Here is a 27,364-nt window from a genome sequence, read left to right on the forward strand (position 1 = left end):
ATCTGACTACAAAGGGAATATTTTCTTATGGCCAACTATGCCAAAGAATATTTTCATTTTTCCTTTCTCAAAAGCATGAGTATTGAGTAGTACCTTTACCTTGCAGACAAGCATGATGTAGAAATCAAAGCAGCAAGATCTGGATGAGTAATTCCTTTCATAAAAATTTATGCAGCACATGGCTTAACAGTCATTTTACTTGACCACAGAATGACTTTCACAAAACAGCTCCGAAAGTTCACAGAATTCCAGTGTTATTGGCTGCTATGACTAGTTGTGGGTTATAACTGCTTCCAAGTGCATTTTATTACCCTCAAATTGGCTTATGGTTTAGCAGACCAGCATTCTCACATACCTGACCATCATTTCTTTCAGTATATTGGTATTGATTTGTCATAGAAATGGCTTGACAGCGTGGAAACCGTTTCATTTGGGTGGCAGATATAGCTTGGGACAAGCATCTCCTTCTTGACCTTCTGCAGGTCTAAAGGCACAGGGTGGTGACTTCTTCTCAAGGGGTTTCATTTGCTTCTAAACGGGGTTTTCCTTTGGCTGTTGGAAATGTCTGCCTTGGTGTAAAAATGGTTTGTGTGGATGATGGTGACCTCCGACTTCCTCTAACTCTGTGAGAAGACTCACCATCAGCATAGCTCCAGGCTCATACCCCTGAGGTACAAGTCAGACATACCTGTGCTTCCCAGTCCTTGCACCAACACTGACACCAGCCATCTCCTCCACAACACTCCCCTAACCACAGCCCTTATTGTCCGAAGGATTCACTAGGTCTCTGCTCAGCTCACACAAGTGTAACAAAGCTGTTTAGTTCCACCAATAAGCTCCCACAGCATCTTACCCAGAGTTCCCAAAGTTCCCTGAAGCTCAGCTGTCTGGTTTATTGTACAAGAGTTCCCTTTGTTGGTATACAGGAATCTAACTGAATAAATCAAACGTGATGCATAAAGATCAGTCTCCTGTGCACTGTTGTTGCTGGTAGCTGCTGTTGAATTGGTTCTGACTCCTTGGGACCCTGTGTTCAACAGAAGGAAACACGTCCCCGTCCCCCACCAGTCTCACACTAGGTCTTCTGTTTCAGGCCATTGATGGAGCCACTGTATCACTCCAGGTTGCCACAGGTCTCCCTCTTGCTCACTGCCCCTCTACTTTACCAAGTAGGAAGTTTCAATAAATTGAAAGTAATGCATTCCCAGAGGCTCAACTGTCTGTCTCAGTGTAACTGCTTTGCTCCACGTTGTTCCAGGAAGCCCACTGAACTGTCTCCTCCGTCTCTGGGTCCACTCCTGTCATTTCTCTGCCACTGCATCTCTGCTTGCACAGTTTCCTCTGTGTCCCGGCTCTCCGAGGTTCTTGAGCAGGATGTTCTCTGCTCCTGCCTCTTCTTTTTGATGCTAGTAAGGCCCATGAAGAAATGGGCCAGTCACCGCATTCATTTTCCATACACGTTAACAGCATGGTCACATCCCCTCAGCAGTCCCTAACACTTTCTCATTGGCATTCTTAGCAGAGTGTCCAATCCCCTTGTTGGGTCACAATTACTTTAATTTCTATCTTCTAATTTGATTATCTTAAGGAAATCACAAAATCCTGAATGGCTAAAAGAACCCCATTAAGTAATTCAATGAATAGAGATCTACGTCTCCATCCTGATACATAAATATATTTACATATGTACATGTCTTTATCTAGACATCTATAAATGCCCTTTGCCTCCCAGCTCTTTCCTCTATTTCCCTTGTCTTTCCTCCTGTCCCACTATCATGCTCAGTCCCCACCAGGGTTCCAGCAATTCCTCTTGGTTACATTACCCTTGATCATGCCCTACCAGGCCTCCCATACCCTGCTCACCACTGATTTGGATCACTTGTTCCCTGGTCCCTGGGTTTGTTAACACCACTACCTTTCCCCTGACCTCCCGCTCTCCCATGCCCCCCAGAACTGTCGATCCCATTGTTTTCTCCTCCAGATTGTTCATCCAGCCTATCTTATTTAGACAGACCTGTGAATATATTTATAGGTTTAGTATTAAGGTAGCAGAAGGACATTGGGCCTCCACCCAAGACAATGAAAGAATGTTTTCTTCTATTAAATTGGTATTCTATGATGCTCACCTTCCCAACACGACTGCTGAAGACAAAGTGGGTAAATAAGCAAATGTGGTGAAGAAAGCTGATGGTGTCAACTATCGAAAGATATAGCGTCTAGGGTCTTAAAGGCTTGAAGGTAAACAAGTGGTCATCTAGCTCAGAAGCAACAAAGCCCACATGGAAGAAGCACACCAGCCTGTGCGATCATGAGGTATCGAAGGGATCAGGTACACGGCATCATCAGAACAAACAATCTTATCATAGTGAATGAGGGGCGGAGTGCAGAGTGGAGACCCAAAGCCCATTTGTCGGCCACTGGACATCCCCTTATAGAAGGATCTCAGGGAGGAGATGAGCCAGACAAGGTGCGATGTAGCAAGGATGAAAAATACAACTTTCCTCTAGTTCTTAAATGCTTACTACCCCCCACTATCAAGATCCCAAATGATCCCAATTCTACCTTATAAGGCTGGCTAGACCAGAGGGTGTACACTGGTACAGATAGGAACTGGAAACACAGGCAATCCAGGATGGATGATCCCTTCAGGACCAGTGGTGTGAGTGACGATACTGGGAGAGCAGAGGGAGGGTGGGTTGGAAAAGGGGAACTGATTACAAGGATCTACATGTGACCTCCTCCCTGGGGAATGGACAACAGAAAAGTGGGTGAAGGGAGACGTCAGACAGGGCAAGATATGACAAAATAAGAATTTATAAATTATCAAGGGTTCATGAGGGAGGGGGAGGGGAAGCAGGGAGGGAAGGGAAAATATGAGGACCTGATGCCAGGGGCTTAGGTGGAGAGCAAATGTTTTGAGAATGATGAAGGCAATGAATGCACAAATGTGCTTTACACAATTGATGTATGTATGGATTGTAATAAGAGCTGTATGAGCCTCTAATAAAATGATTGAAAAAGAGTAATTCAGTGCACCACTCACAGGCTTTGATTCATAGCAGTGGCTCCATAAATATAAATTTTAGCTCCCTCGCAGACCCCAAAGTAAGCAATTAACATTTGGAAATGTGTATGCTGATCCCTAACTTCCATTATTGCTATTGAGTGCAATTAACAATTGTTACGCTCACTGAATTTTGGCCAAAGAAATGATGCTCCAGTCCTTGTTGTAAGAGTCATTGGTGTTTTTGTTTTTAACTTTTCACTATGAATTCGGTAGAGGTCTACATTCCAGGTAATCACTTTTGTATTTAACAACAAAAACTACTTATCAAAGTTCCCAATAGCTTACTCTGTCCCACCTTGATTTTTCTTCTTTCTCATGTAGAATATTATGTTCCTGTGTGCAGCTCATTCGTGTCTTAAGAAACCTGAACTTGATGGAATGGTTGTTCTTGCAGGCTAAGGTAACTTGCATGCGATCTGTGACTTGCAAGTTATGATGAGGGTAGTGCTTTTGAGGAGCTGTGATCCCATAGATAGTAGTTGTCCTTGAATAAAGATATTCCAGCATGTACCTACACACACACACACACACACAACTTCATGTGTAAACAAAAAGAAAACAATAAGAAAATGACACCCAGAGTATGTATGTATGTATTTACGTCGCTCAGTTCAGTCACACATTTAAATAGAATTTGACTATGATGAGGTCTTCGCACTCTGGTAATTTCCCTTGTGGCATAGGTGAGACGGACAGTTGATCACAGGGATAGACAGAAGGCACCTGTGCGGCACTGCTCTACATTGGAATGCTAGCTCTTTGGGGAGCTGGTGCACTACATGGGGCGGCCTACACCCAAATGCTGAGATAGGGAGATAACTGCTGATGGATCTGATTACACGTGTTTATGTCCCCTGGTTGGCCAATGGCAGCTGCACAGCGGGAGGGTGGTGATTCCAATCCTGACTGGCTTGCAGGAAGTTTGTGCACAATTTATGTTTGTACCTGGGGGCAAAATAGGTTAATAAGGCCAAGAAGGAGGGGAGGACGTGGGAGTGGGTAATAACTGGGGAGAGCTTCATGGCATCAACCTTGGGGGGAAAGGGAGGAGGGCTGAGGATTGAGGGTGTTCCCTCCTTCTTTTGCCGATGTCTCAAGTGGCAGGAGAAATTTTGAAAGCTTTGAGGAGGAGCTAGTGACTAGGTTTTGGGGTGTTTTGTACCCCACCCTCCCCACTTGCTGGAAAACCTCTTTACAAGAGGTAATTGAATGGGAAGCAGGAAGGCAACCAGGGACTGGGAGAGAAGTGGTTCTCAGGCTGCTGCTCCTCTTATCATTTGCTCCTGACACGTCTCCAAGCAAGCTCCTCTGGGCCAAGGGGGCAGGCAGCCCAACACCCTGCACGCGTGCCAGCTGGGGGACATTGGCTTGGTCTGCCAGTGCATCTCAGGCTGCAGTGCTATCCGGTCACCATCCCTGGTCACTGGGACCGCTTCTGATGGCTGTGGCCTCCGCTGCCCCAGGGAGCGCCTTCTGCATGCTGCTCCTATTCTCTCTCCTGGTGAGTAACAACACAAAGGATTAGGGAATTCAAGCGTGGTTGGAGTTTAGACTTGAAAGAGTGAGGGGTGGGGTGAAAAGCTCAGGAGCTTGTTAGACAGCTTGTTAGAAGGAGCAAATGAAAGCAGAGCTGAGATAGATCCCAGGAGGAGTTGAGAGACTTGTGTGGGAGATGTTTAACAGACTCACCAAGTGCCCCTTAACACATACCCCCCCCCAAGGGAATTCCTTGTTCTTGCTGTGACGTTTTTTATAAGGAGTAGCAGAATAATTCATTCCTCAGGCCTTCGGCCCAGAAGGTTCTGAGGTTTGCTCTTGCTACTCGTCATTTAATCATCTCTGATTACTTGACATGGGCAGCTCCACAGAGCTGACAGAAGAGTAAGAGGATTCTGGGTGAAGAGTGAATTATCCAGCACTGTCTTAATTTCACCCAAGAAGTGCTAGGAGAAGGGCGGAAATCTTCATTCAAGCAAGGAGTTTAACTTGAGGGAAATGGCTGTGTAAATATGGCAATCATTAAATGAAAACAAACATTGGCTTGGTTTCCCGTTGGACTGTAGTAGATTTGTAGCCATGTACCAAGATGTTAACGTTTCTGGTCCCTCTGCCCATTCTTGGGAATTTCTTTACTATTGTGATTATTTTAGCTTTTTAATAATAGTTTGGCTCCCAACAGTATTTTCAGAATTGGAAGCCTTACTGTACAGATGTTCACCAGATTAATAATTCCTAATGCAGGGCAGATGGGCGAGTTCCCATGCTGTGCCTGACTGGAGTGAAGAGAGCGCAGAGACTGACTAGCATTAGTCAGGTGAAACGTTATAACCGCTCTCCAAGCATTCATTCAGGTTTCCTTTGCTTTACCCGCTAAAGCCACTTGTGTTTCACTGTGATTCACCCCTGCCCAGCCACCACCTGTCCACATAGTGGCTAAAAATATGCCTGACCTACATCCCTTATGCTCCCTCTAAGTCAGTACTTCTCGGATGAATAAACTACTGGTCAGTGGAAACTTGCAATGACTAGCTGCAGAGACACGACCCGCCAGATGGGGTTCTAGGGCAAGCAGGATGAAGCTGAGAAAGGACAACAGGAGCAGGAGTGTGGCATGTGTCCTATGAGAATAATGCCATGTGTGTGTGTGTGTATGCGTGCGTGTGTGTGTGTGTGCCAGAACTATTGGACTGCAAGGGTTAGCAGTTCCATCCAATCAATCAATCACTCTGAGTGAGAAAGATGAAACTGTCTGCTCCCTTTAAGATGTACAGTCCCAGAATCAAAGTTTAGGGTTGCTATGAGTTGGCATTGACTTGATGACAATGTGTTTGGTTTGCTATGCAAAAATGTATATACATGCATAATATATATAATAGAATGCATGCTTTCACAGACAACTTACCATATATACTCGAGTAGAAGCTGATCCGAATATCAGCCGAGGCACCTCATTTTACCACAAAAACTGCAGTTAAAAAGGTCCTGAAAAAGCTTGGCTTACACTCGAGTATATACGGTGTGCCTATAGGTAGATTTTTCTAGTTACAAAATACCCTTCCCACATTTTATATTTAGACCATCACTAATAAGAGTGTGCATTGCTTACAAGTCTCCTCAGATGTATTTTAATAGATTCCTTGCCAATCTGTGCGACAGGGTGGCCGTGACTCTAAATCAACTCAATGGTGGTGGGTTGGGCTCCGTTCTGGATTGCCTTTGGAAATGAACACACACATGACAAACAAGATGAACCAAACGTGTTTACTGTTATTTAAATTAAAATTGAATACAAATGTCGCTTTTTAATTCAACATGTCTGATGGTGAATCTATCTACCGACAAGTTTTTGTAGAACTACAAACTATTTTTATAGTCTCTTAAAATCTATCCAAACAGACTTAACCGAATTGGGTAGAGGTGGAAAACCAGCTGGCATCCTTAATATGGATGTTAAACTCTTGTATTTTATCTTGGAATGTGTGCATTTCACACCTGGAAGTTTGCCCTCAATTAGAGAAGTTGAGGAGAAAGTTCCGTGCTTCCTAAAATGTTTAGTTCAGCTTTACTTTGTATTTAAACACACAGACCATTCTTACTCTGATAAAGAGAAGCGAAAGCAAATAAACCGAGAATGCCACCAAAAATAAGGAAAATATGTCTTGAATGTATGGATAGTTCCTAATTTTACTTTCCACATAGTTTCCATTTTCTTCTTTGAACTACATCGATTTTTAGCAATCATTGGTCCTACAATAGGAAAGTGTACTAGCACCTAAATGTAGTAGTAGCAAGTCAGCATTTGGCAGGGAAAGATGAGCCTTTACGATGAGGTCATCAGGAATCAGATCCATTCAACGCCAGGGAGTGTAGATTTTTGTTGTTGGTGGTGCTCTCAGGTGTTCCGCACTGGGCTACTAATTGCAAGGTCAACAGTTTAAATCCCAAACTGCTCAGAGGCAGGAAAAAACGAGGCTTTGGGCTCTAAAAAATCACAGCCTTGGAAATTCTAGGGAGCGGTTCTACTGTGTCTTATAAGGTCTCAGTAAGCCAAAACTGTCTCAGTGGCAGTGAATTATATATCTATCTTTATGCATACATGCACATATATGTGTGTGTGTTTGCATGCATATATAAACAAACATATTCATACACAGATATACTTCAAAAATGTCATGAAAATGAAATGATAAGAGAAGTTTCCATAAACTTTATGAAGTATATCTGCATTTATGTGTGTATGTGTGTCTACATGTGCATCCCCGTATCCTTTTTGAAGATTACTACCTATATCTTGTATAATATTTCTATTTAGACTAGTTGTTTAATTTAGACTTTGAAGCTTATGCCAGGCCAGTCTGAAGAATGTTTTCAATGAGATTAAAAGAAAACCTAAAATTTTCCTTGACTTTCTCAGCCACACCCTGAAATAGTTAAGGGCTGTGAAAATAATGATTTGAAATTAGTACAAATATATGGTTATTGTGTTCCAGAATCAAGGGCTAAGTGCTTTCCCCCCTCCTTGCTAAACATCAAGGTGGCATTTAGGAATTGATTTAAAAATAAAGAAATAAAACTTGGTCTTTGAGATGATAATCTTTGCATAAAATCAATAGCTCATAATACATTTTCTTAAAATGATGCCGTATGACTCCAGTCCTATGAGCCACCGTTCATGCTCACATTGTTCATGGAAACTGAAGGATTGTACTGCTCTGAGAGCCACTTTGATTACGATTTCTTTTTTAAATGAATATAAAAAAATTGGAGGTGTGAAAACCATTTGTTTCAGAAAATGGATAGGTTTTTAGTGACTAAGACAAACCAGTAGAGTGAAATGTAACTGCAGGATTTCTCTTCTTCCTTTGAGGCGCTTACATTACTTTGTGATGCTTGTAAGAAAACATCTCTTCGGGTGCCTTCTCATCTTCTGCCTGAAACACTCGTAGGCCAAGGTAAGAAACTGTCGGAAGAGGTTCAGAGTTGTACTTTCAATCATTTAGCTTCAGGTTAACCCGGTAAAATGGGGGATAATAGTGATTTGGTAGATTTTTGGCATTAAGATTGAGCACATAATGGAAAGTGGACTACTTGGTTTTTGGTAGGGGTTGGAAACAATTAAAGTACCAGAGTGATCTGTATGCTTTTCTTGCCAGAAAAAAAATTAGTAGCAACAGAGGGATAAATTATTTTAGCTTAGGACCAACAGAACATGGCACCCAAAACAGAAGTATCTTTTAATCCATAGCAACTAACTGCTTCTAAATGATCAACATCCAGTTTTTTTAATTGATAGAGTGGATATATGTCAACACTTTAATTTTCCTATTTATTATAAATCCTTATGAATAAAAATTGCATCGCAGGTCAATAAGCATGAACAATTACTTTGACCTGTCAACAATTTGTATGTGATCCATTTCACAGGATAACATGAGAAATTCAAATAAAATATTGATGGTTCTCAAGGCCACAATCTCCCTTGACAGAACAAAGGCCCCATTCCTTTCTCCAAAGTATTTCACTGGATTTCAATTTATAGTAATATACTTTGAGGGTAGAAATGATACCTTTTTCAAAATAAAATTGTTTTGTTGAGCTCTGTGTGGTGTTCATTTATCCCTTATATTTTTAAGGCACTTAAAAGATAGAAAGTAAATATTATAAAGACACAATAAATACCGTAAAGGAATTGTTTTGATACCAGCTACAGGGCACATTAAGCACAGGAGTAATTAAACCTCCAAAAAACAAAGATACCACAGTCAGATTCTTTGCAATATACTTTGCATTACTTAAGAAAAGACTAGTCTTCTTATTTGTTGCAAGACAGTTTTACATATCCAAAGAATAATGCGTAGAAGTTCAAAGCCTACAGACTTCATACATTTTTACCACGATGCAAAACAGCTAAATTGCATATACAGGCACGTATGTATGTGTATGTGTACAAGTAATAAATAAGAATTGAAGTAGAAGCAGAGTAAGTTCAGTGACGCTAGACAATATGTTATATCTTATCATAAATTAACCTTTAACAAAAGTAGTGGAAGCATTCATTTCATTTAATTGTCATGGTCTCCCCTTTTGAGAATGGCTAGTAAGTACTCAGCAAACCCTCAGGGCAACCTCACTTTCTGCTTCTCTTGCACTAAGTAGCAGTCGTCATTCTCGAAAAACCTGTTCTACTCCTGTTTCATCTTATAGTGACTGTGCAATTCCTTCCCCCACAGTGAATCTGAAGGAATGTCTCACGTCTGCCACCAGCTTCCGGTCAAGTAGTCCTGACTTCAGAATACTAGAAGATGGTTCCATATACACGACCAATGACCTCATTCTGTCTTCTAAGCGGAAGAGCTTTTTCATTTCACTCTCAGACAGCCAGAGACAGGAGCAAATAGAAATCGAACTCGTAGTGGCTGCAAGGAAAACTAAGGTACACCGGCAAAGGTTTAAGTAGCTTGGTCTATGAATTTGTTTACAAAGTCCTTCCTTCCACGTTAAAAGTCAGTGTTCTTGAATGCTTGTTTATCTGTCCCACTTAGAACGTGTCAGAGTTATTTAGGAAACTCATAAAAGTCGACAACTTGGTATCCAGAGAGCCAAGAATATCAAAGCTTCCCGATTATGTTTTGAGGCTTGGCGCAATAAGGACAACCAATTTGAAATACAAAGCAGGGTGGGTGTGGGGCTCAGTGAAATTTGATTCAGACTACAGATGGGGCACTCCACCCTGAGTGGCTTTCTCCCAACTGATTGTGGGTTGAGTCTTGCTTGGAGCAGAAAAGACTGTCTCAGGCTTAGTCATAGGCTAAATGAAACTTCCATGGCTTCTCTGGCTTCTCAAGTGGAGGTGTGGCAAGTCCTCAATGAGGCTCATTGTCTTGCTGTGAGAGGGGCAATTGGTCAGGGCGAGAGGATTACTGAAATTCACTGAAAGCTCACTTTATACACCTTGAGCATAGTAATTTTAATCTTATAAAATCATTTATTCCTAAGTGATTCAACCTGTAAGAGCATTTTCCAACAAAATTACGTTTGATTACAAGAAAATTTCTTCACCTAATTAAGGATATGACTAAGGCATACAATTTGCCACTTTATATCCAAATTGTTAAAATAGCTCTGCGTTACAAAAGTAAAATATACTTGAACATTTGTTGACTTTTGTCTCTCTATATATACAAAGGTATATACCTGTAGCTTTACCTAATGTTTTGAGAATTTTTGATCATTTTGAGGACTAAGGTACTCTTGACCCAAGCCCTGGGTCCGTTAGCAAAATCAATTCTTAACTATTAGTTAATGGATAATCTATTTTTAGGGAGTCTAAATCTTCTCAAAAGAGATAACATGGGTTCCACTTTTGGCCTCTAACCAGAAGGTCAGCAGTTTGAGTTCACTAGCTGCTCTGCAAGCGAAAGATGAGGCTTCTTGTAAATATTTACAGTCTTACAAACCCAAAGGAGTCACTAGGAGCCATAATTGACTCAATGGGTTTGGTTTTTATTAAAGCTTCTTAAGATAGTGTTTTTACTAATACCCCATAAAGTCCTGGTTGAATAGCTGACTAACTTAGGGCATACGGAGAACTAGAGATAGCAGAAAGCACCCTGGGGCATGTGGGGAAGTCTGGGGAGGCTCACCGCAAGGACAGCAAGGAAATGCTGAGCCTCTCTTGGGGAGAAAAATGCAGCTCTCTACTCCTGTAAAGAGATACAGTCTCAGACACGCACAGGGAAAGTCACTGGGAGTCACCATCGACTTTTTGGCCAGGAGTTTTTGGAAGGATAGAAGGTAGTCTGAGATTGTGTGTGTGTGGGTGGGGGGGGGGGGGCTATCCATGATATTGTGATGCGCTCGTACTCTGGATATCTCTGTGTCGATATTTAAGTGAAAGGCACAGGTTTTAGAATGATAAGCAATCCTGTGTTTGTCATCCTGCACAAAATACAGGCTCATAAGAAGAGACATATTAAAGACACTGGCCTCCAACGTAGCAAGAGGCGATGGGCTCCTATTCCGTGTTCACTAATGGAGAATGCATTAGGCCCATTTCCACTACATATTCAACAGGTAAATATCAACTTGTCTCATTTTTAATTGTTATGGAATAGAGTTAAACTTTCCTTTTGAAATTGCCTAGTATATCCAATCAGGGCTTTAGACTATTGTTACTAATACTGATTATCCTAGTGACCATTTTGTGCCATAATGTAATAAAGCGGTATATTTTATTATTGTCTTTCATAAATTATATTTGAACATTTAGAAATGCTTTCATACTTTGAGTTTCTGATACCCTTAGTTCTGCCTCCAAGTTCTTCCTAACACACTGCCAGACTTTAGCACTCTTATAAAACAGAGCATTTCTGGAAATTTTTCATAATTTACCTCTTGCTTAGAGTGTGGTTTATTCTCCCAAAAGATAATAATTATTTTACTACCAAATAAAGTTATGTCACCATCACATAGCCAGAATGTAAACATAGTCCAATTATGAAATGATACATTCTTGAAAAAAAATTGCATTATTTCTGCTTTTTAATATAATAAAATTTTCTATTCCCAATAGTCCACAATCACTGAAAGAATGAGGGAAAAGTAGGTGAAAAATTAAAAATATATAATCAACTCCACAAAATTTCCCCAAATATTGAGGTCATTAAAAAAAGAATTTGTAATCAAAGAAATGATAGCTTGTGACTTTGCACATAGCAGAATGCAGTGAGGGATGGTAAGTAGATATTTTTAAAAAGAAAGAATAGACAAGGAAGAAGAGAGAAGTGATTTTAAAAAATACCTTGAAGAGAATGGTTTAAAGTGTCTTATCGTGACATATGTGATTGGCTGAGAACCACAAAGTCGGTTCAAAACTTCCAACAATTTCTCGGGAGAAAGAGGAGGCTTTCTGCTCCAGTGAAGCATTCATCCCAGAAAGGCCCCAAGAGAGCGCTCCCCTGCTCTATAGGTCGCTATGAGTGAATGTCAGAGTTGCTGTGAGTTTGGGCTTTGGTTTTACTTTGTGTAATATTCAATCATCACTTATCATTTTAGATCCAGTCTGATACTGCACAGAATTATACCATCTTTTACTCCATAAGTGGACCAGGAGTGGACAAAGAGCCCCTCAACTTGTTCTATATAGACAGAGACACGGGAGACATGTTTTGTACGCGAAGCATCGACCGTGAGCAATATCAACAGTTTTCGGTAGGATCATTAAACCATTACTCAAAAGGGAGGTTTTTAAAATTAATCATTAACATCCCCCCCCAATGGTGTGTCTTTGCATAATGAGGTAAACAACAATGTTATTTACTCTCTTAAATATTACTGGCTAATAACAGAACCTTCGAAGTGACGTTGGTTTCATTGATGAAGAATGACGATGGGTTTTATAAGGGTAAGGAAAGAGGGAAGATGGCAAAGAAAAGAATAAATGATTTTAAATAATGACAGAATTTTAGATAACTGATGCTAACCTCTAGGGCCCTGGGAAAGCAAATAAATTTTTGTAGTCCAAAATGTCATGTAATAAAATAGCCTATCATTCCCAAACCTTACTGTGCATGAAAACATATCTGAGGACTTTGTAAGAATGTTGATCTTTGGGTGCATGCCCAGAAATTCTCATTTAATTGTCTTAGGATGGAGTTCAAGGACTTTTTTTTATTGTTCAAGGTGATTCTAAGCACAGTGTCTATTCTTCTGCTTGAGCTTCTTGCACAACTATGTGGGCACAGAGCTTTCTCCTCTTTCCTTCTCTAGGGGTGTCCTGTAGCAACGGCAGCATTTTATTCCTTCTACAATCCAGACTTGTTTACTCACTTATTTAATTCTATTTTTTTCCAATCAAAAGAAAATTCTAACTACTCTGAAAATTAAACCCTCCCTTTTTTCTATTTCAAGCTTCCCTTATATCCATGGTGTTTTGCTTGCTAATCTGATGTATGGGACAATTTATGGTAGATGCCCAGGGTGATGGTAAACAAAACTCATGAAACACTTACCATCTTGAGCTTTAAAAACATGTAGTAAAGAAGCCCTCTGCTGAAGAAGGATATAAAAGGTAAACCTTGTCCATGTTCGGGCAGCCCAGAGATGTCTTAGCAGACATCTGCAAAATGAGGAAGAGTTGATTGAAGTGGATAACTAAGTGTTTCAAGTGATAGCAATGATATAAAACTGTAATGTTCTTTTTTTAAAATAAAAAAATACACCACAACTGGAGTGTAGACCGAAGTTAATGAAGAGTATGAATTAAAAGACTGGAAAGGTAAGTAAAGACCAGAGTGAGAAAGATCTGGTGTGTTGTACCAAAGAGATGGGGTCCTATCCTAAAAATTCCCATCAAAGTAGTCTACATGACAGTGAAACAGATGATTCAACATATATGTCAAACTTTAGGGATTTTATAATGTATTTGTACAGTGGTGGGTTGAGAGCAAGGCATTTTCTTTAAAATTCCATGTTCCTTCCCAATTTTTCTACAACAGACATTGATTACTCATATTTTGACCAGACTGAGTTTAAAAAGTATAGCTTGCCTGAGCTTTTACAAGAGAGATATGTAATCCACCATTAGAATAATTTTCATCTTTGTAACAAGGAGCCCTGGTGGTGTAGTGTTTATGCATTGGGCTGTGATCCTCATGGTTGACAGTTTGAAACCATCAGCAGCTCCGAGGCAGAAAGACTGGGCTTTCTACTTTCTTAACTGTTACAGTCTTGGAAACCCAGAGAGGGTCACTACGAGTCAACAATGACTCCATGGCAGTGAGGCTGGTGTTTTATAAGGACTTAAAACTGTCCCAGAATATATAGTTGTCTACAGCTTTTACAATGACTGCCTTAGAAGAAAAGACCCAGCACTAGTAACCACTCTTGTGGTTGCTGTTTATGTTGTCTACACTGTGTACTGGGCTGAGCTTCATTTCCTGAAAGATCATGTCCTGAGGACCTGCTTGTGAATTTTCAAGGTTTTAGCTGTTTCTCGTAGGTCATCCTGCTTCCAGCTTTGCTCCTTGCTGTGATTGTTGCTAAAAGAAAGGGAAAGAGAAGAGTTTAAAACTAAAACTAAGTGTTTCTGCTTTTGTTCCCATCTTCTAAGTAAAATTTTTTTTAAAGTATGTTCACACTTAGGAATTGAGTTAGTTTCATTTCAGGATTACCCACGTTTTTCTAGTTCCTACTAACCTGGTGGTGATTGAATTGGCCTTTAGAAAGTTTATTCACCAATTCGTAAAATTCATAAATAGAAGCAGGAGATCCAGACGGGAGCATTGTGCAAATAGAAGCTCACTCAAGTACTACGAGGTGGAAGCTTTCCTTGTTGAGATAGAAGAGGACATTGCAATGTCTTTACTTTTCTTTCAAATTGTATTTCAATTACGGCTCTCTACTGACAAGCTCATTTCTGTGGAAACTCGTAAGTCTTGTTTATTTCCAGGGTTTTTTTAGTGTCTCCGGCAAGAGCTTTTCAAAATCTTTCAAGTCAGTTTCCAAGTCTCAGTCTCACAAATGCCGAGAGCCTAAGTTTTGTTCACCAGACTTATACCTAAAACTAGAGTTCTGCTTAAATTTTTCAAAATATTTGCATCTATTATGTATAAATGTTCAGTAGCAATAATAGATTATTGATATTGGATGTAATTTTACTTCACACATTAGTAAGAATAAAAGATAAAAGCCGAAGGTCTAATTAAATGCATATTCTTGGAGCCTCTTTTAACTCTCTTGCTCCATGTCTTGACTGATGAAGGTTTGTTTGTTTTATTATTGTTGGAAATTTATCTTGTATTACAGTCATCTCATTTTCCAGGGTTGACATAACTCCCCTTTTAAATTTTTCGAGCAAGAGCAATATAATAAATTGTCAATAGTTCCAAGTTATGCTATGAAAAGTGGCAGTTTCAACCCTGGATTTTTGAGTATTGGCTGATAATTCATACCTTTTAAAGTTGACGGAGAGAATGTAGCAAAATTACATTGATTCCTTCATACATATCCGTGTATCTCCTTATCATCTTTGAACACATATTTTCTTTTCCTTACACCAAGTCTACACACTGTCAGTTCATTCACATGCCATCCCTGCTTAACCTGGGCGCCCTTTCCTCTCTCCCGTGCACCACACACATTTCTCTCAGGATGAGACAGAACTCAAGTTCTAACTACTGTTGACAACTGCTGCTGCTTCTCATAATGTCTAACTTTGTTCTGTTATGATTATTCTTGTCTAATAATAGCTATAGGTTCATTAAGGAGCCCTGGCAGTAGCTAGTGTACAGCTGCTAACTATCAGTCACTGTACTGGAGAAAGCATCCGTCTGATTTTGAAAAGTTTTGTAGCTTAGATACCGTATGAAGCAATTCTGCTCTGGCCTACTGGGTCACTATCAGTTGATACTGTCTTGACAGCAATGGGTATGGTTTTGGCTTACAGATTTTATTAAACAAGCATGAATGAATGATCATTCTAATAGCATTGTATTATTCAAAGGTGAATGAGACAGATACTTCTGTCCAATAATTCGTCAACTAGTTAGTCAAAAATTAGGAATAAATCATTATAATGTGGTATAGATCAATGTATGAGGTGGGTCACTATATTATGTTGTATCAGCTTCATATAAAAGTTAATGCAATGATTGTGGGAGAAGATATTAATTACACGTGAGGTATGCCTGTATGGATGGACTGAGATAGGAGTTAGTACTTGCACAACAAATAGGATTTTGAAACTAACCACAGGCAGTCAAAGAATTCCAAGAAGGCAGAATAACCTGAAGGAGACAAGGTTGGTGTTTGAAACGCTATTTATGAACATTGATTGTAGAATGAACGATGAGCGCGTCTGCGCCTACAGAGACCTACAAGCCCCCGAAGCCCTATGCTGCGCCATGATGAGTCAGAACTGACGCAGTAACAGTGAGACCTTTTTAATGCCGACATTCCACCAATATGTCTGCATTACTAGCGAGTCAGTAGAATATTTATTGCACTTTTTACAGGGGACACATTCCAGGGTAATTGTTTCCCTAATAGAATTAGATAGATGCGATTGAATATGAAAATAAAGCAAAACTCTTGATTGATTGAAGCTTACTAAATTTAAGGCACTATGCTAATTATTTCTGGGACGTTACTAAGTTGAAGGCCCTGTCCTGATGACAATTTACACTGCTGCCATTTTGAGATTCTTGACTGAACAAAATCATGCAAGTGTTAGCCTCTTTTAGATTATAAGAAAGAAGGGTTCCTACTTCTGCACGAGGAGTAAAAAGGGGGGCTGTCAACAGCCTCTAGATGCGATGATGGCGATAAGTACAGGGGTGGTGGTGGTGACAATAATGGTGCTGACGATAAAGTGTTGATGGTGGTGATAGTGATGATGAGGAGGGGGATGATGGCTATGTGTACACTTCTAAATGCAGTTCATGAATATGGAATCCACTAAGAATTAAAATAGAGTAGTAAAATTGATGACATTCAAAATACCGAAATAGTACACTCCGGGTGGTTTGAGGGAAAAGTCGTGAGGGTTAGAGACCGGCGACAGTTATTGATGTATCCTCTCCAGGGAAACAGAGTGGCCGTTCTTTTCCGTCCAGCTTTGAATGAGCAGTAAGACACAATGGTGAATGGAGATTTGGGAGGGAGTATTTTTGGGAGATGATGAGAAATCACTGAAGATTTCAATTAGGCAAGAACACGATTACATCTGTCCTTAATGAAAATGAGTCTGACTCCTCATTGCAAGGTCGGGTGGAGAAAGAGCGTCAGGCCAATGGTAGGGAGATGAGACAAGCGTGCAGGATAACCTTGGAGCTTAGTGAAGGTGAGGGCAGTAGGAATAGAAAGGACAAGATAGATTATTAAGACATAAAATGTTGTGATCGCTGCAGTTTGCACCAGCAAAGTAATGCGGTGGGGGTGGGAGTGGGGGTTGCGGCGCAGGGAATGAGTAGTTAGATATAAGGAATATTGAACTTGTGGAGCAATCTTAATTTTTTAGTTATTTGCAGGCTAATTCTGGCTTATGGCAACTGTATGTATAGCACATTAAATGCTGCCATATCCATAATGCTTGTATGCTGGAGTCCACCAGTCTACCACCCTATCTCTCGGTGTCAGTCCCTCCCACTGAGGGGTTTCCTCCTCTGGGCTCACTCTCTCCACCTTCAAAGGTGATGTCCTTTCCCACTGATTAGTCTTTCCTGATGATTTATCCAAACGGAATAAGCTGAAATCTCTCCACCCTAGAGCATTTATGTGTAAAAGAATGGTTACCATAGAGAAATTGTAGGAAGCTGGCTGCAAACGAAGAGCTGAATTAACTGCAGGATTCAGTTTTCCCAGCTTCGGTTTGTCCTGAGAATGAAGAAATCTGTTTAATTCAAGACCATTAATTAACACTTCACATGCGTAAATCCTACAAGAAGAGTGAATAAATATTTTGAAAGAGGAAGTAATTGACATGTAATTTTCAATGTGATTTTATTCGATTTACTATTAACAAGAACTACATGTTTATCAAAGAAAAGGAGAGAATTCAGATGAATAGATAAAAGAATCCACAAGTCAATCATTCAAGATCATCATGATATATATAAGCATACATATAAATAGATAGAATATTATTTGATGAACTTATTAAGGACTTGTTACTAGTACAACAGGGGGAGAGCTAGCTGTATAATAACGAATGTAATAGTATGTAATTAATTTAGAGAATAGAATAGCTTCACTCAACAATTATGCAATGTGCTTGGTGGGAGAAAAATGAGAAATTATGTGCACTGAAAAGAAGATGGAAATCATATCATGTAGCATATATCGCTCATACTCATGTGAGAACTACTTACTAGTAGATGAGAAAGTATACTAACTGATACTGTCTACTCTCTTAGTTTCAGATACCTGTATGGAAACTTTTTATAATTTTGCATCTTCTCTGAGTTGCCGGCTTCAAATATGTGTGTGGTTTGTCATTTAAGGACACATTCACAGAGGTATTTCTCCTTTGCAGCTATATGGCTACGCAACAACCTCAGATGGGTATGCACCGGAATACCCACTCCCGATCGTCATTGTAATTGAGGATGATAATGACAATGCCCCATATTTTGAAACTAAGCTGACTGCCTTTAGTGTGTCTGAAAACTGCAGAGCGGGTAAGTTGACATTGTGAGTATGGGCGCTTGAGTGCTTCAATTGGACCATTATATGCTGAGCATTGTGGGATATTTTTATTAAGTATTTACTTCCCCTTTGGAAACGGATGCTACAGGATGTCCCATTAAAAGGTCTTATGGCATTCAGAGCCAACTGGAAGTGTCTTAGAAGCAAGACTTGGTAATGTGCTTTCCCAAGGGCGTAGCATGGGAAGCCCGGAGAGCGCAGTTCTACTCTGCCCACACACAGGGTGCCCATGAGTTGCAGTCAAGTTCATGGCAACTGACAATAACAGCCCTAGAAGATTACTCTTCACAGCCCTAGAAGATGAAGCATTTCCCAGTCAAATCTCTGCCCATTTACTTTGTTATGCACGTGTGGATGGCAGCTCACATAAAGTTACTCAATAGTGAACCTAGAAGGTCTGGTAGAAGAATTCTATTTCAAGTCCCTTGATTTTTGCTATGTGAAAATGTTGCACACCGTATTTATAAAGTGATAAACAATTTGAGCCTTAGCAAAGAATGTTTAACACATTTTCAAGAACTAGAATGATATCATGGCTTAAAATGTTTATGGGATTTAATACAACATATGAGTTGTTTTGTTTGGCATTACCCCTCAAAAATTAAAAATGCATTTTGAACTAGTTTGATGAGATTTTGACCTAACCTTTCCAGTTATCCAGTTCTTTTTGATTATCCCCAAATTGGCTCATTTTTATAGTCTCTTCCATTCTGTTTTCATATGTTGCTCTCCCCACAGCAAGTCTTGCTAAAGTAATATTTCCAGCACTCTGATTTTGGGACAACTAAGAGTATACAAGGAATCTGTAGGCTGGGGCATAACAGAGTGTCTGAGGTATTACACAATATATCTATTACATCCATATATCGATAGATTAACAGATTTATTAAAAATAAATGCAAAAATCATTGTCATCATATGCAAATTTGTGCTACCCCTCTAATGAACATGATCAAGTGGGCTAGAAAAGACACAAGCTATATAGAGAAGGACCTACTCAAATATGGTCTGTGACCTGAAATACGGTTCACACCCAGCCCACTAACATCAAGTTACTTTTGACTCCTGGCAACCCTGGTGACCTAGTGAGTCACCCAGTAAGCAACTAAAGGCAAGATCAGCAGTTCAAGACCACCAGCCACTGTACAGGAGAAAAATGATTCTTTCTGTCCTCAGAAACCCACCGGAGCAGTTCTACCCTGCACCACACGCTTGCTAGGAGTCAGGTCAGTGGGTGGAGGGGAAGAGTATGGGGACCCAGGTGGGGTCACAGGAAAAACAAACCCTTCTCATATACAAAAAGAGAGAAACAAGCCAAGACTTCAGTGTCAAGTTAGGGGCTTATGGTGAAATGTTGAAGATGTTTGAGAGAACATGTTCACATCCCCCAGTTTATCTGTAAAAGGAAGCTATTTGTGGCTTTTGGGGAGGCACCAGGGCCTTGATTTTATTCTTGTTTGTAATTCAATTATATCATTATTTTAATATTTTTCTCATGATACTGATTTATCTAAATAGGCACTTCGGTAGGACAAGTGACTGCCATTGACAACGATGAGCCTGACACCTTACATACTCGTCTGAAATACAAGATCTTACAACAAATCCCCGACCATCCCAAGCATTTCTCTATACATCCGGATACAGGTGTCATCACGACAGCTACATCTTTTCTGGATAGAGAAGTAATCTTTTGGTCAATTTCTTCCCCAACCACTACCTTGTTTTTCAACTAATAGTAAAATGTCAACTGAAGTGACAATCTAATAACTGGGATGCCCTCTCGCCGAGCATATGTCTTTCTCTGTGTTGGCTTTGGTTAATGGTGGAACCTAGAGAATGCATGGAACCTGCAGACATGTTGGGAAAGTGCAGGCTACTAGAGGAGGTCTCACTTACGAATATTGTCTTGATTCGATGTGTTTAAGCTAACATAAATCTGATTCTTAAACAGTTGTATTAGACTCACTGACTTTTTACTTTATATTGATTTTGTTTAATCTCTTGTTCTGTATTTATGGTTCTTGGTTTTGGTCAAGGTATCATAAAAAGAAATGTTTGCACAAGAACCAGAGCTAGCACTGTAGAGACAGGAATGGCAAATCATAAGAAATGGAAGTGTTTATCAGCTCCTCTGTTACCTTTTTTGCCCAGCATTGTGATACATACCAGCTCATCATGGAAGTTCGAGACATGGGAGGCCAGCCTTTTGGCCTATTTAATACGGGAACTATTACTATTTCCCTCTTGGATGAAAATGACAACTCACCGTACTTCACAGAGGAAGCTGTGAGTATATTTCCCTATTGTGAACCTACAGTTTACTAAAATCAAGAACTTGGTAGTGCTATGAAATCATGACTTTTTGGTATGACTTTCACATATAAATAACATAAAGAGGAAAATATTTCTGTAAATGGATCATGTGAGAAGAAAAGCTGGGATGGAAATCTAGATTCCCTAAAATCCCATGGCTATCATCCTTCCACAAATTTATTTCCTACCCCTCACAGATTCTGCTTCTTTTTTGAGCAGCCCTGTAGCCATGTTTTTGTTTGTTTGTTTGTTTTGGGGTGGGGGAAGAACTGAGATATAATTTCTCAAAAAAGGGGTAAAATATTTCCTTTCCATTGATTGCCAGTTAAACAAAAGTCAATGTTTAAATACAGATGTGATCAGTTACTAGTACTTAATGAAATCAAAGTTTGCTGACACTGTGCGGTAAGCAAAAGGTCAGAGTTTCAAACCTACCAGCCACACTACAGGAGAAAGACGAGGCTTCCCGATTCCACAAAGATTTACAGTCTTAGAGACCCTGGGGAGGGTCAGAATTGAAACAATGGAAGAGGGATTAATATCTTAACATGAAACATGTATGAAGTCATGGCTGTGCTTACAACGGAAGTGACAGACTATAAATATGATAGGACTTTGGAGTAGAGACAAGTCTGAGGGATGAATATGAGGTCAACGAATTGTCTCAGAGAAGCTGAGCATGAGTTAATCTCTGCAGACTGGGTAAGACTGGAAAAAGCAGTGTGTTGTGGAAAGAGTGAAGCTATCCATTAAATTTGTAAATTATTTTTCAAACGTTGTGTGCACATGTCTGCATCCATTCCCTTTACATGCAAATTTCGGAGCAGAAATTAAACTTCTAAACCTATAAATGTATAGTAATCAGAGACAATTGTTTTAGTATTTTACAGAAGTGGAAGAAAACAGAATTGATGTTGAGATTTTACGAATGAAGGTGTTTGATAAGGATTTGCCCAACACTCCTCACTCAAAGGCTGTATACAAGATCCTGCAAGGAAATGAAAATGGCAACTTCAAGATTTCCACAGATCCAAAGACAAATGAAGCAGTCCTGTGTGTTGTCAAGGTAAACAAACAAGATATCAAAGCAATATTTTAAAGAATATCCAGTATGTTCAGGCATTGGTAGACAAGTAAATGACTAGACTATAGTCTAGCATGCTGAAAGAATTTACATTGATTCACATACACTTGTTTTCCTATTATTTTACTTTCATTTCTTCTTTTAGGGGAAAGCCACGGTAGATAGAAAACCCAACATGCTATATTGGGAGGAAAACCAAGGCGGAGAGAACTAAGAGTAATAATCACATGTTAGCCTTAGCAAGTTTCTTAGACAGTCACATTTCTAAAGCTCTCGTTTTATACATGGTTAAGACACAATGTAGAGAAATGGAGGAATCACTCTTCGAAATCAAACCTCTTGATTGTTCAACTTCTTCACATTCACTATTTATGATAATGTCTTAGGAAGACCTAGTAGTGCAGAGGTTAAGCATTCTACTGCTAACCAGAAAGTTTGGTAGCTTGAGCCCACCAGCTGCTCCCAGTGAGAGATGAGGCAGTCTGCTTTAATCATGATTTACATCCTTGGGAACCTGATGGGCAGCCCTTCTCTGTCCTGTGGGTTCTCCATGAGCAGGAATTGACTTGATGGTAATGTCTCTTTAAGATAGACTCCCCTGTGCTAAATATTCAGCAATGATTACGATCAATTACCCTCTGTTTTGAGGAAGCCAGTGCTTTGGATTTTTATTTATTAGAAGAATTATGGTTCTTCTGCAATACGTCATTCCTTTAGGAGTCTTGTGCTCATGGATTTCTTGTTTCTCTCATTAATTCCTTATAGGCTATGTATTTTTTTAGACGCCATATGCAGACCTTGTATCTTCCCAACAATATTTTTGGAAGATGCTCTTTAACTTCTCTACTGACACTTATTTTCCCACTTTGTATAATTGTGCATCTAGATTTCTTTCTCTTGCTTCTCCTTTTGTTATCTTTATACATCTTAGTTGACCCATTGATTGTCTTTACAAGTTTCATAGGTGCTGCTAAGTAAAGTTTATTATGCTTGTTGGCTCAAGATACTTAAGAATCTACACTATTATGGTCAGATATCATATTTGCTGTCGAATGATTTTACATAGTTAACTTGTGGGAACTTTTGCTCTTTTGGTTGTCATTATTATCCCACATGGTAAATAATAGAATTATGAAGATAAGTAGTCACTTTTATTTTGCATTTCTATTAACATTGAAACTTGGAAGGAAAAAAATGAAGGGAGGATTCTTTCAGATAAAAGTGAGAACAATGGGTCGAATGTTAAAATCAATCATGTTTAAATCATGTTTCTAATTCCAGAAAAACTTTAATTACATTAGCACCAGATTTTCTTAACATTTTAGGTGTAAAAATAATTTTGTCATTTGGGATAAAACTTGCCATTATAATTATAAACCTTCTATAAATAATGACATAGACAGATGGATAAGAGATCTCATGGTGCTGTTGGGTAAAAGTTGAGTTGCCAACCCCGAGGTCAGAGATTCAAACTCACCAGCTCCTCCTGGGAAGAAAGATAAGTTTCCCTGCTCCCCCAAGATTAATAGCACTGGATACCCTCCGTATGTAGGGTCTCTATTATTCAGAATCAACTCACCAGCAGTGGTTTGGGTTTGGATCTGGAGCTGGGAGGTTGTATACAGACTAATAAAAATATATTTATTGAATAGGCATTGAACTATGAGATCCAGCGACAAGTTGTTTTGCAAATTGGTGTACTCAACGAAGCACAATTCTCTAAAGCATCAAACTCCCAGACTCCTACAATGTGCACTACAACTGTCACTGTTAAAATTAAAGACAGCGACGAGGGCCCTGAATGCCAGCCACCAGTAAAAACAATTCAGACTAAAGACAGCCTCACACCTGGATCAAAGCTTTATGGCTACAAAGCACTGGACCCGGAAACACGCAGTAGTGAAGGCTTAAGGTACTTTACCTCTCAAAATGTCACTTGTTTTTAAGTGTGATGTAAGCCTGACTTCAAAGTTAGGCAAGCTCTGTGTGTTTTTCAAAAAAATGTGTTTTTTTTTTTAAAAAGACTATGTCCTTTGGATTGTCCTTGGCTTGTTCATTTATACTTCATTTCTAAAAACTAGATATATAAAGATGGGAGATGAAGATCACTGGTTTGAAATTAATGAATTAACAGGCGACTTGACAACTCTAAAAACACTGGATAGAGAATCAAAATTTGTAAAAAATGATCAATACAATATTTCAGTGATTGCAAGAGATGCAAGTAAGTGCCCTTTTCTAAAAATAAAATGTAAATATAGCATATTTTTCATGCTGGCAACATTTCATTTTACTATGAGCTATGAAGTAGACTCAGCTGGCAGGGCTCACCCCTCTCTTGGCTACATTTCTGCATTCAGTTTGCATCTTCTTTTCTGTGCCCACAATACTTCCTCCCCCCTGGGTGTCTTGCACTGCATTTCTTCTTTCACTTTCTACAGAATAGGGTTTAAGGAAATCTGCTTATTTCCAGGTGACAAGTTAATGCAATTCAATGATATACTCAAGCATCCCCAGATTTTTCAGGAGCATAGGTATAGGTTATTATGATTTTGATTTGCTGAGTCAGATCAACACACCTATTTCATTGTGTTCAAGGTAAGTTTGCTCTCAACCTTAAAAAAATTATCCTGTTGCCTAAAGAAATTATCAAAATGTAACTCTTACACAAGGCTTTCACTATGAACTACAATCCTTCTGCAAATTAGTTCTAGAACTTACATGGTTAAAAACAAGAACAAAACAATACCCTTCAAATGCCATGAAGTAATGATCAGGAAACACCTTTGAACGTGCAGCCTCATCAGTAAATCATAGTTAAATATGTGCCCCTTATACGTTTAATATTATGTTTATTTAAACACATACTATTTTGCTAGTGCACTATATTTGCCATAAGATTATTCAAAAGAGATATTGATAGAGTATGGTCAAAATAGAAATAAAAGGTGCAGTATATCATTCTACTTCCCAAATTAATTACACAATCATTTAGGGAAAACAATAATCAGATAGGTTTTGCTGGCAAAGCCTATCCTTTAAGTTAAGGACTTTCCACTGCTTTAATATGCATATTCTGAGCATTCAAAGCAAATTAATTGATGTATTATGATAAGGTTTCAAAATACAAATTTTCCCCGGAGAGAAAACCTCGGTGTGACTACTATCACCTTATTACATGGATAATGACCTCCCGACTTCTTGATATTTTCCACCTGCTTTAATGCAGTCCTTGCAATAGCTCCACCAACGCATTGGCACAGAGTCAATGCTGACTCATAGCAACCCTACGTTGTTAGGTGCTGTCAAGGGGCTTTGAACTCGCAGTGACTCTGTGCACAACAGGACGAAGCCCTGCCTGGTCTGCGCCATCCTCGCATTGCCCTTGTGTTTGAGCCCACGGGAGCAGCCACTGTGTCAGTCCAGTGTGCCAAGGCCTTTCTTCTGTTACCCCTCACCTTGACTTCACCAAGCCTCATGCACGTCTTCAGGGGCCGTCTGTTGCCTCCTTATAGATGTGTGAAGTATGCGAGATGAAGTGTCACAATTCTTACCGCTACGGAACATTCAGGCTGCACTTCTTCCAAACAGCTTTGTTTGTTCACTTGACAGTCCCTGGTCATTTCCTCACCAGTACCATAATGCGAATGCAGCGATTTTTTTGTCTTCCTCACTCAATATGTCCAACTTTCACATGCATATGGAGTGATTGAGAGTATCATGGTTTGGGTCAGGCATACCGTAGTCCTCAAAGTAACTTCTTGCTTTAGAACATTTGCAGGAGCTCATGTGCAGTAGATTTGCCCAAGGAAGGCATTCTTTGATCTTTTAACTGTTGCTTTCATGAGTACTGACTGTGGAACCACCCAAGACAAAATCCTTGACAACTTTAATCCTTTCACAGTTGATTGTGATGTCACCTGTTGGTCCAGTTATGAGGATTTTTGCTTTCTTCATTTTGAGTTGTAATCAATATTGAAGGCTGCAATCGTCATCTCCATCAGCAAGTGCTACAAGCACTCCTCACTTTTTGGAAGCAAGGTTGTGTCATCTGAAAATCACAGGTTGCTCATAAGCTTCCCTCCAATCCTGATACGGAATCACTCGTTATATAATCAAGCTTAAGCACAGTGGAACTGCCTCTTGGAGTTTCTGAGACGGTCAAGTTTTACAGGATTTTAAAGCCTCGTCTTTCCCCCTTGGAGTGGCTGCTGGTTTCAATCTTGCAATCAGCAGCCCAGTGCATAACCCATTACCTAACCGGGGCTCCCCACTTTCCATAAAGATAGGGGAAAGCTACTTGCTAAAGAACGGGGAAACATAGATGATAAATGTTAATTTTATCACTGCTGGGGGATTTGTTGTTCTTCTGTAAGTTTAAGTAAATCCTAATTGGTCAAAGAACACAATTATGTGGTCAACAAAGATACATATTTATTCATTTAATTTAAAACTTCTTAAATTACAAGCACTAGGAAAATTGCCACGGTAACTAGGAATCATAAGACAAGGCTGAATCCTCTCATGGTATCAGTTTAATTATTATCTACTAGGGTGAAGATATTTCCATGTTATATGAAAGGATCTTGTTGTCTCATAAGTGATTGTAATAGTATAAAAATTTTCTTACTCTATAAGAAGGTACTCTATACCTTCAGAAGTAGAGATGAGTAAGTTGCTGCTTGGGTTAAAAGAGAGAGAATTTTTCACAGAAATGCCGAAGCTTAATGAAAGGAAAATGAAATACTATTTGGCAAGAAGGAAAGTATAGATTACAAAAATATAAATGAACTTACCCTTTGAGTGTTCAAAAGGAGCCCTGGTGGCCCTGTGGTTGAAACCCAGCAAGTACTCTGCAGGAAAGAAAGGAGGCAGTCTGCTTCACAGTCAACATTTGCAGCCTCCCGAGGAGCATGGGTTTTGAGCGACTATTTCATAAGAAGGGAAATCTGAATTTATCTGCTTACAAAGTGTGCTGTAAGTCTTAGCCAGAGATTTTGGACAGCCAAAAGATGGACAGTCTCAGAAACACTGTGCAGAGTCTCTGTGAGACAACGTGAATTTGATGGCAATGGGCGTAGGTTTGGTATTGGGGCTAAAAGACAGTGTAAGTACAAGAGTTATACTACAGGGAAAGAAAACAAAAGTCTGAACTCAATGAGTCTATGTCCCAAGGTCATGGATAACTAGTGTGCTCAAGAAGAAACAGAAAATGGCATTAAAATTTGTATGGAAGACCATATGATGACATGAATATTTTATTTCTATGAATGTTTATCCATTAGTATACATAGTAATTACTTTCATCACCTGAAAACATAATAATCCCTTCTATTTGCACATGAGCATGTAGTTTTGATGTTCATAAATACTTCTCCATTATGTTGTATGTTCACACACATATTCAATTCAATGTATATACATACATTCACACATTTATGATGCTGATTGCTAATCAAATTATAGATCCCATACATGTGCTATATATGTGTATGTGTGTGCCACATATCCATGTATAAGCCACAGATATGGCACATATAATTCTCTCAATTTTTTTCTTAGGGAAAAAGACCTCACTACTCCAATATTTAAAAGTAAAATCAGAGCCCATATGTCAACTGATATGTAGAGACTGTAACTACATTTCTCTATCAAACTTTCATTTCATTCACTATTTACTAGTTTTCTGGGTT

General features: G+C 39.4%; 1 protein-coding gene across 1 annotated transcript in view; it reads left to right on the plus strand.

Annotated features, from left to right (window-relative positions):
- The first annotated feature begins 4,505 nt into the window (after positions 1 to 4,505).
- DSC1 (desmocollin 1) overlaps positions 4,506 to 27,364 on the plus strand; it is a 30,459-nt gene continuing 7,600 nt past the window's right edge. Inside the window, exons 1-11 of the mRNA XM_075532877.1 lie at positions 4,506 to 4,568; positions 7,935 to 8,019; positions 9,298 to 9,500; positions 11,021 to 11,140; positions 12,122 to 12,277; positions 18,099 to 18,243; positions 19,790 to 19,956; positions 20,426 to 20,560; positions 21,468 to 21,653; positions 23,324 to 23,583; positions 23,753 to 23,895. Coding sequence (XP_075388992.1) covers positions 4,506 to 4,568; positions 7,935 to 8,019; positions 9,298 to 9,500; positions 11,021 to 11,140; positions 12,122 to 12,277; positions 18,099 to 18,243; positions 19,790 to 19,956; positions 20,426 to 20,560; positions 21,468 to 21,653; positions 23,324 to 23,583; positions 23,753 to 23,895 — 1,663 coding nt within the window. The remainder of the gene's footprint in view (positions 4,569 to 7,934; positions 8,020 to 9,297; positions 9,501 to 11,020; positions 11,141 to 12,121; positions 12,278 to 18,098; positions 18,244 to 19,789; positions 19,957 to 20,425; positions 20,561 to 21,467; positions 21,654 to 23,323; positions 23,584 to 23,752; positions 23,896 to 27,364) is intronic.

This window comes from Tenrec ecaudatus, chromosome 15, assembly GCF_050624435.1.
Source record: "Tenrec ecaudatus isolate mTenEca1 chromosome 15, mTenEca1.hap1, whole genome shotgun sequence".
In the NCBI taxonomy this organism is placed as follows: Eukaryota; Metazoa; Chordata; class Mammalia; order Afrosoricida; family Tenrecidae; genus Tenrec; species Tenrec ecaudatus.